The sequence below is a fragment of the Xenopus laevis genome, chromosome 8L (assembly GCF_017654675.1).
Source record: "Xenopus laevis strain J_2021 chromosome 8L, Xenopus_laevis_v10.1, whole genome shotgun sequence".
Taxonomy (NCBI): Eukaryota; Metazoa; Chordata; class Amphibia; order Anura; family Pipidae; genus Xenopus; species Xenopus laevis.
The window spans coordinates 85,492,609-85,502,735 of NC_054385.1; the positions used below are offsets into that span (position 1 = coordinate 85,492,609).

General features: G+C 38.9%; 1 protein-coding gene across 1 annotated transcript; it reads right to left on the bottom strand.

Moving 5' to 3' along the window:
• Positions 1-1,404: 1,404 nt before the first annotated feature.
• On the bottom strand, positions 1,405-9,648 carry gnpnat1.L (glucosamine-phosphate N-acetyltransferase 1 L homeolog; the record flags this gene model as incomplete). Its single annotated transcript, NM_001086365.1, is given in 6 exon segments — positions 1,405-1,776; positions 3,357-3,418; positions 4,031-4,158; positions 5,161-5,223; positions 5,574-5,746; positions 9,604-9,648. Coding segments are annotated over 5 exon segments (555 nt in total). The 3' UTR covers positions 1,405-1,628.
• Positions 9,649-10,127: the final 479 nt, after the last annotated feature.

The window sequence follows — 10,127 nt, forward strand, 5'->3', positions numbered from 1 at the left end:
ATGGTTTCTATCCCCTTTCAGCTTCAGTCTTTTCATTATGATGCAGGAGTCTGTTTTACAGTTAGGTCTAATACAACCTTTGGGGGAGGGGGACTCCTTTTGCCTAGAAAATATATCAGAGCTCACTTTTAAATTCACCAGAAATACTCTCTCTACAGCATATATTACGAAAGTGAGCCCCCTCCCCCAGAAATATATTCGATCTGTCAAAATCTGACAGCCAACACTCCTGTATGAAGAGAATACTTGACAGATGCTCAGAGGGAAAGAGTGAAGAATAACTTGATTATTTCAGAAATGGTACAGAATTTATTTGATTATATTTAGAAAGTGTCTTATTTCAGTATGATCAAGTGAAGTATTCCTAATATGAAGGCAAACGTTAGGCACCTATTAGTTGTAATAGCTTACCTAATACCCTGCTGCTTCTGTTAGCAGTTTGGGGAACGTCTGTGCTAGCACCACAGTGATCTCCTCCTCTTGTTTCATAACCTGAGTGCTTATGCAGTAGAGTAAACCAGCTGGCTTTTTTTTTTTTTTGGTTCAAATTTGAATTTTCACTCTTACACACATGCACCAGTGCAAAGAAAGAAGCAGTAGGCAGAGGATTGCTCCGTGGTGCTCGCACAGACCTTTCCCAGGTTGGTGCAGTTTTCTGTTAACAGGAGCACTGGCCTGGAGTAGCGGGTAAGTAATTATAATCACTGGGGGTGCCTAACATTTGGCATCTTTTATTGTTTGTATTTTTATGATCCTGCTCATTATCCCTGTGCTTTGTGCAGCTGTCAGAATGTGCAAGGGATCTTGCTTTTCAACAAAAACACCACTGAACCTGAGAACCTTGGGATAACATGAATACTGATCATCTGCAGATATATATTTATATTACCTTAACCAATTTCCTCCCCTTTCATATGATAAGTCATTCCTACCACCGCTCAATTAGAAAAACAGACACACTAGTGATTTATAGAAATCATTTATTTTATCTTAAATAAATTTCAATAAATAACTGATCCACCACTAGAAAAATGTCAGGTATACAAAGGAGTACTTTCAGAGAATTATATAAAGATGTCCAATTAGGATTTTTTTTTTCTGTGAGGCCAATAAAGCCCAATATTTGCTAATGAACAGGATTATACAAATAGTGAAAAAAACCCACATTCCCTTCAAGAACTGTAAACATACTGTAACATGTTTATATAGAACATTCACTCTGAACATATTGAGGGAAAGCTATTTTATTATTAAGGAGAGGTATGTGCAATAAATGATATGTACAAAGCAAATCTTTCCATAGCTCAGTACATATGGAGGTGCAGCAATGCCTGGTCTATGGAACATGCCCCGGGGCTATTGCTCAGCAGAAACCTTTTTTCTTGGCGTTTGACAGTCCTGATCTTTTTTTTTTAAAAAAAAAACAAAATACAAGAAAAACAATAAGTGAAGAGAACCACCCCTTTAAATATTTTGAGATTTACAATAAAGGACAGTCAATTAACAAATTACGCTTTAAAAAAACAAAAGTAAAATTGCAAGAATTATTTACAGATTTTATGTTACATCAAATGTTACTAGCGTCACAGGAGTCCTGCTTGGAGGGGGGGTCGCACTTTTCAGCGAGGTTAATCACAGAATCTGCTCTGCATGTAGGTCTCATCTGATGCAGCGTAACCAAATTTTTCATAGAAAGCAACATTTTTGGGCTTGCACTCCAAAGTCACTTTATAGCAGTCTAGTTTCTTGCTCAACAGTGTCAGCACAGAGAGTAACCTGCAAAGACAGCCGCTTATTAAACCATGAACATGTCAGAAAAATCCCAAGTTCTATTTGCACTGCTTCCCACTGGAGAGATGCCACTGAAATCTCCTAAACTTTCCAAGCACTGAACCTCAATGCTAGAATTATACATAATGGAAGGCAGGCAAAAACTTTTTTTTACAACCGTGTCTTTTTCTTTATTTCCTACAGAATTACAGCTAGAGACCTGCGGCTGCCTCTGTTCGGCAGAAGTGCATGCACAAGAGGGGCAGACACACAGGGTTGGTAGTGACAGGGAGTAAAGAGCAGACTTATATTTGTCCATAACAGAAAGCATGATTTAAAATGAGACAAAACCAGCTTTAAGGGTGAGTACCAGCTTTGCACACTATTCTGGTATCATTTTGGCAGATTTCCTCCCAGTTCAGGTTAGTTGGATGATGTTTGTCCACCACAGTTTTTTAACAATGCCACAGATTCCTAAACAGAATGAGATGAGCATTGTAGGGATGCACCGAATCCACTATTTTGGATTGGGCCGAACCCCCGAATCCTTCACGATAGATTGGCCAAATACAGAACCAAATCCTAATTTGCATATGCAAATTAGGGATGGGAAGGGGGACATTTTTTACTTCCTTGTTTTGTGACAAAGTCATGCATTTTCCTTCCCGCCCTAATTTGCATATGCAAATTTGGTTCGGCCTGCAGAAGGATTCAACCGAATCCTGCTGAAAAAGACCGAATTCTGGATTCGGTGCATCCCTAGAGCATAGACCAGCCATTTATGATCCTAAGCCACTCCTGTGTAACTGTAGCTTTGTGTCTGGGATCATTTGGCACAATCCATTTACAAGATACCCATCCCCTGCTATTGAAAAGCAGTCCCACAGCATGATGCTAGTGCAACAATACTCAGTGCTAGTTATAGCGGCAAATACTGATGTGCTTCCATACTGAACTTTGTGGGCATTCCTGCCATACAGGCCAGTGTCATGCAGAGTTAATAAAGGTGAAGCATCTTGTTGTGGGGAGACTTTCCATCAGCAGTAACTAGGCATCGCATTAAATATATAAGAAAGGACGGATGGGTCACAATAAATGGAAATACCGAAGGCAAAACTTGATTCAATCTGCACAAGGCCAAAGTAACAGAGTGATTCAGAATGGCCCAGTTCAATTACAACATGTCAAGGCCGAGTATAAGATTCCAATTCATGTCTATACAGCTGAATGGGAGAACAAGCAAAATCATTCTATATTAGAAATTGATTGTTAAAGATGTGCTGCTGGCACGCATGCTACTAGCCACTGTTCATAGTCTTGAATACAGTTAGACTCCCTCTTACCTTGACACACAAACACAAGAAATCACTCCTTTATTAGAGAATGTTTTGTGCAGAATACTGCCATCTTTCATAATCATCTGGGTACTGACTATATGGCACTCTTTCATTGCCTTTGTCCTATTGACAGCAAGCCAAATAATCATGTAAATAAGGTTCTTGTGGAAGATGTAAGTGTGCCCATATGTTTTAATAGAGTGACAATACACCGCACATAGAAGTTGCTTGTATATTAAGGATACTCACAATTTGCCAAGTTGTTTTCCTCTGCATTCATCACTGACAACAACCTCTTCTATGCGCCCTCTCTGCAAAAGTATTCATGTATTTTATTCATAATCACACAAAGCAAGCACTATGCAATACACTGCAGGATTTAAGAGAGTTGCCAATGATTCTCTCTCTATGGATACAAAGTCCAATGACTGCAGCACACTGTTAGTTGTAGTTCACTTTCAACATTGTGGTTTTATTAGCTCATGTGCAGGTAGACAAAAAGGTTCAGCGTTTCGGCCTCACGGGGCCCTTTCTCAAGCCTCTCTTGGATAGCGCTGCAATCAAACCACAATGGGGTGTATTCTAACTGACTAGTTACACGTGACCCCAAGCAATAGACTGTACATTTCAGTTATACAATCTATAGATACAGATCTGTGGGTTTAAAATGAGACTATTTATCAGTATAATCCAAACAAGCCATGGCACTAGCAGGGTATAGGAGAAACCATTTCATTTGTTTTGTTTATCTCATTGAGTAATTCAGAATGCAGAGAAATGGTGTTTCCTACAGCTGGATGATGATGATGATGATGATAATACTACACATACAGTATATAATTCTAATCACTTTGAAGTGCACCAGCAAGTTAATGAAAGATAGGTGGTTAAGGATACTCTATCAGTGTGACAGTCAGACATACCTTTGCACATCCACGTATAAATTTATGTTCCACAATAAGAGTGGCTGTAGCTACGATCTGGCCAAGATTTAAATCTTCTACTACAGTTACAAAGTAATCACCGCTTCTCTTCATGTGGTCAAATTTTTCTGTAAAGTAAAAATAATATGTTTCTTTATGTAAATAATTAGATACAGTCGCTCCTAAGCTATTTGCTTCTTCCTTGCTTTATTCCTTTGATGATTCTATTTCTTGAAGCCTCGGTGGTTTCCAACGATCGTCTGCCGAGGGGGGGGGGCAATACTGACAAGTTCCCATGGATTTTAAAGGTGCCAGTGTCACTTTAAACACTTTCACCAGGTCATAAACTTAAAGTGATACTGTCATGAGAAAAAACATTTTTTTTCAAAATGAATCAGTTAATAGTGCTGCTCCAGCAGAATTCTGCACCGAGGGGTAAGTAAAACGTTAGGGGCATTTGCCTGGGGTAACACTTAGGATAGAGGGGTGTATATATACGGTAGGGTTTTTTAACTTTAGTATTTAGTTCTCCTTTAAGGGGTCTTGCACATATTTTTAATATATGGTATAATGTAAACTCTTGAAGAAGCCCAGCTAGGCAAGTCATATACCTTCTAACAGCACTTCTCAAAGTTTATAGAATACTTGTAGTGAGCTTTAAAGGGTTGTTCGCCTTTAAATTTTAATATGATGTGGAAAGCGATATTTTGAGTCAATATGAAATTAGTCTTCATTTTTTACGTTAATTATTTAGCTTCTTATTTGGCATTATCAGCTATCTGGTTGCTAAAGATCAATCTAACCTAGCAACTAGGCACTGAATTGAATACAATTCTGGGAAATGAAAAGGGGAGTGCCTGAATATATATGAGAGTTTCAACAAACATTAAAACTGTAGCTTGCGGTGCAATAGGTTTTTGGTCAGTGTGGGTCAGTGACCCTCATCTGAAAGCTGGAAAGATAAATGCAAATAATTCAAACAAATAAAAAAAATTAAATTTAAGAGCAATGGAAAAGTTGCTAAGAATGGGGCATTCTAGAACATGCTAAAAGTTACCCTGAAGGTGAACCACCCCTTTAACTTATTAAGGACATTGGGTTCGGATTCCTAAATGTGACCCTGTACTTACTGATGAACTGCTCTGAAGAAACATCCCCTACTTTTGTCAGTTGGCCAAGTACCTGGTAAAACCCTGCAAAGGAACAAGACTTGCATTAGAATATTACTATATTAAACAATCATGAACAACCTATACCCTTGTAAACAGTGTTTAGCAATTGTCAGTTGTTTCACACGGCTTTTACTATCCTTATATTATAAAGTGTGCGTTAAGCAGTCAATAGCTTTTGAGCTCTAATATCCTTATATTTTAAATAATGGTTTAACTATTTTTCTTTTCTATTACCCAAAACAATCTAATATTGTTATATGTGTCACACTGTTAGAAACTCCTGCAGCATACCACACGTGGGCATTGGCACACTCAGGAGTCAAACATGAATTACAGGCAGTTTGTAGTACAAGTGCAAGGGACAAACATACCTCTATTATAATCGGCTGTACAAAGAGGTCGCAGAATGAGTCCATCCCCAGGACACACAGGAGAAATAGCGGGATGAAATGACACCATATTTTGGCTCCAGTCAAGTTCCTCCAGTAGACGAGGATCAAACAGTGGCGTTTCATCAGGTATCATGCTTATACAAGGGCTAGTCCTAAAGTCAGCAGGAGGAACAAAAAGAACTATAACAAAACAAGAGTCATGTCCGCATTTAATTTCAGAGTTTAGAGACAGAGAGAAAAGGCTCTATCCCCTATATGTAATAAAAAGCATTTAGTTTGCCCAGGAGCAGTAACCCATAGCCAATGTCTGTTGATGATGGTTGTATGGGTTACTGCACCTGGGCAAACATAGTGCCTTATATTACATAGCCCCATATGTGTGAATGTATGTGTGTATATATAGATAGATAGATAGATAGATAGAGATATATAGATTTATATAGATATAGGACTGGCCAGATATGGGATGACTTTGACGTAGTTGGCCAGCTTAAATATATAGTGAATAAAGTACCCCTGTTGTAAAATATAAGGATATTATAAGTTACCGAGCAGTTTCATGACCATATAAAAACACGAGGCCGAAGGCCGAGTGTTTTTATACAGGTCATGGAACTCCGAGGTAACTTATAATATCCTCATATTTTACAACTGGGGGTACTTTATTAATTATAATACACAAATTTTAGTGAGTCATGTGACAGAAATGACATCACTACTCACCGTTTATAACTGATGACATCACTACTCACCGTTTATAAGGATATAATTTACAAGATATTCATGGCTTTTGTGTATTATATTGCAATATATGGACAAACAATCCCTGTTTTGTTTAAAGGGTAAGGCATTTTTCAGTAGCAGTATGCACAAAATGTCTCTGTCTTAAATATATTGATTATGGGTTGAGTGCAGAGGACTCTTGTATTTGTCTATATGTATTTTGTGGTCACAGGCTCATTGCATCCCCGCCTAATCGTAATTGTAACATCTATGGCCACCTTAGGGTAATGGCAAACAGGGCAACTTAAATTGTCTTGTCACCCAAGCATAGCAATGTGTATGGAGGACAAAATAAAATGTACACCCCCATTCCCTTAAATTGGAATTGCCTGCAACTGTCAGGTGGAGTCAAGTGACAAATGCTCAGTACCATGCTTTTGAGTGTTCAGATAGAGTCAGCGACCCCTATTTGAAAGCTGGAAAGAGTCAGAAGAAAAAGGCAAATAATTACTAAACTATAAAAAGTAAATAATGAAGATCAACTGAAAAGTTGCTTAGAATTGGCCATTTTATAACATCTTAAAAGATAACTTAAAGGTGAACCACCTCTTTAAGATCATTAATTTCCTAGGGGTGTTTTGTAGTATTTCACATGCCAAGGGCAGCAAGTAGAGGCTCGGCAAACTCACGTCCTGTTTTTCACCTTCAGAATTAAGAAATCTCTAATTATATAGAAAATAGTTGCTTTTTTTAATGACCTAATTATATAGAAAATAGTTGCTTTTATAACAGCAAACAGTAAGTTTTAGATGCATACTTTCACGAGGAAAAAATGAATGATGCTTATTTTACAATAAGCTTTACTGTTTTGTACAATTTCATTTCATTTTTTTCTCTACAAAAAAGGTCTCATTTTTGCAACAGGAGGCCTGGAAAGTGTATGAGCTCTGTGTGTCAGTGTTACGCCCCTGTGACAAACAAGATGTAAGTCCTGTTTTGTTACCTTCCATTAGTGTCCCCTCCCTCATGATAAACAGGTCCAGCCTTGAGTGATGTCAAACAAAGTGCCACATACACAATGCCACAAGGACACCTCCAGGCTATTTGTATAGGCAATCTGTAATCATTCCTTTTCCTATTTATAATATATAAACTAACCCTCAGGGGCAAATTCATCAAGGGTCGGATATCGAGGGTTAATTAACGATATTCGACTGGGAATGAAAATCCTTAGAATATCGAAGTCGAAAGATTTTGCGCAAAAAATCGAAGGAATAATCGTTCAATCGAAGGATTAAATCCTTCAATCAAAGGATTTCAATCCAACGATCGAAGGATTATCCTTCGACCCCATAGGCTAACATTGGGTTCGGCAGCTTTTAGGTAGCGAACTAGGGGGGGGAAGTTTTTTCTTAAAGAGACAGTACTTCGACTATCGAATAGTCGAACGATTTTTAGTTCGAATCATTCGATTCGAAGTTGTAGTCGAAGGTCGAAGTAGCCCATTCGATGGCAGAAGTAGCCAAAAAAACACTTCGAAATTCTACGTTTTTTTACTTCGAATCCTTCACTCGAAGTTAACGAATGTGCCCCCCAGTGTTAATAGCCGTTTTTTTTTGTATTTGTCTGTTCCCATGCGATTTAAATAAGTCATTTGTTTCCTATTCAGTGATTATATTACTAAACTGTAATCTAGAGAAAGGACATAAAGCAAAAATGTATCTACTTTTTGTGCAATCGGGAAGACTGAAAAACACATGTAAAAGGAGAAACCAGTAAAACCTGCACTTTTGTCACAGTCTACTTCAGATTAGAATACGTGTAACACTAGAAATGCATTTTTAAGGCTTGGAAGCATGGGGGCTCGCAGATCTGCCAGTGATAAAATGCTAAGCAAATACACGGGTGCATTGATTATCTCTGGGGCTGGAAGGGGACTATTAGACAACTGTAGAAATGTACTAAATGGTACCATATAATATATAGTCTATATTACTACATCTAACAAAGGCATGGCTTTAGGGATGGGACTATCTGCAACCACGAAAATAATCGAGTTGCACTCGCACACCCGGCCTTCAATTAGGATAATCCCTGGTGCACAGCAATGGAGTCCCACCTTGTAATGTCGGATCAGAAGAAAATTCACTGGCACACAGGTACAGCCAGCAGGGTAAACCCTTGCTGATTTATTGAATGATTTGCAGCATGCAACGTTTCGGGGTAACCCCCTTTATCAAGCATGATATGCTTGATAAAGGGGGTTACCCCGGAAAGTTGCACAGCAGCCACACCTGATCACTGAGCCTTAAAGGGGGAGTTCACTTTTAACATGATGTAGAAAATGATATTCTGAGACAACTTGCACTTTGTTTGTATTTGTGGTTTCTGAGTTATTTAGCTTTTTACTCAGCAGCTCTCCAGTTTCCAATTGATTGCATGAACTGATTTGAATAAGAGACTGGAATACGAATAGAAGAATCAGTAATAAAAAGCACCAATAACAATACATTTGTAGCCTTACAGAGCATTTGTTTTTTAGATGGGGTCAGCGACCCCCATTTGAATAGAAGGATCAGTAATAAAAAGCACCAATAACAATACATTTGTAGCCTTACAGAGCATTTGTTTTTTAGATGGGGTCAGCGACCCCCATTTGAATAGAAGGATCAGTAATAAAAAGCAGCGATAACAATACATTTGTAGCCTTACAGAGCATTTGTATTTTAGATGGGGTCAGCGACCCCCATTTGAAAGCTGGAAAGAGTCAGAAGAAGGAGGCAAATCATTTAATAAGTATAAAAATAAATAAATAATGAAGACCAATTGAAAAGTTGCTTAGAATTGGCCATTCAATAATATACTAAAAGTTAACTGAAAGACTTGAATGCTCTTGTGTGTGTGTTGGCATTCATTCATTCATTCATTCATTGAGAGGCTTATATTGCTATTGGTGCCACTAGGGGGCAGAACAGCACGTCACTCCTCAGTCAGGGATGGCTCAGCCAATGGACAGACATTAGGAGACACAATACTTCACATGGGGGAACTTGTTATACTCGGGAGACACTAATAAAAGGAGGAGAATGAATTCTCGCCACTTTGTTAACATCACGTGTATGGAATATGGAAGTGCCACCACAGAGTAAGGAGACTGTCAGCTGATGGAGCCTAGAATATCCACTGCGCTGAATGATATTAATCACTACAAACGAGGTGGCTGCCCTTCTCTCAGAGAAAGACCGAAAAGACTAAATAACTAACAATCTAACGGCGATGTACTCACCCGGGAGAGCGACAATCAGATGCCGGTGCTGCTCACACCTCTTCCTGCTGTTAGGCCCCTGCGTCTCACTCGGCACTGGCAGAAACACCGACGTGGCGTGACGTCAACATCCCAGTGGACGAGCCTAACTTCTCAGCCAATCAATGAATGGTTAGTTAGGCGTCTATGTCGCGCCCCGCCCATAAAATGACGTTACCCACTGCGAATGTGTAGGTTATGAAATCGTCCGTTCCCCAGGCTAGCTGATCTCTATGGTTACCAGTGGAGTTAGTAAGGGTGATTAGGTTTTGCCTTTCCTGTGGGGGACACATCTGGAACTGTGAATAGGATTCTAATATGGTTAGGAATGGATACAGGAAAGTCAGAGAAACTAGAGCTAGGGGAGTAAATAGAATATAAATTAGTGGGAGCTGCAGCAAAATCATCTTAGGGCTCCTCTAAACTATGTGACTAAAATCTCATCAGTAAATATATTCATTATATGAGCGGGGCCCCGCAGTCTGCTTCCTGTATAGTCACCACTC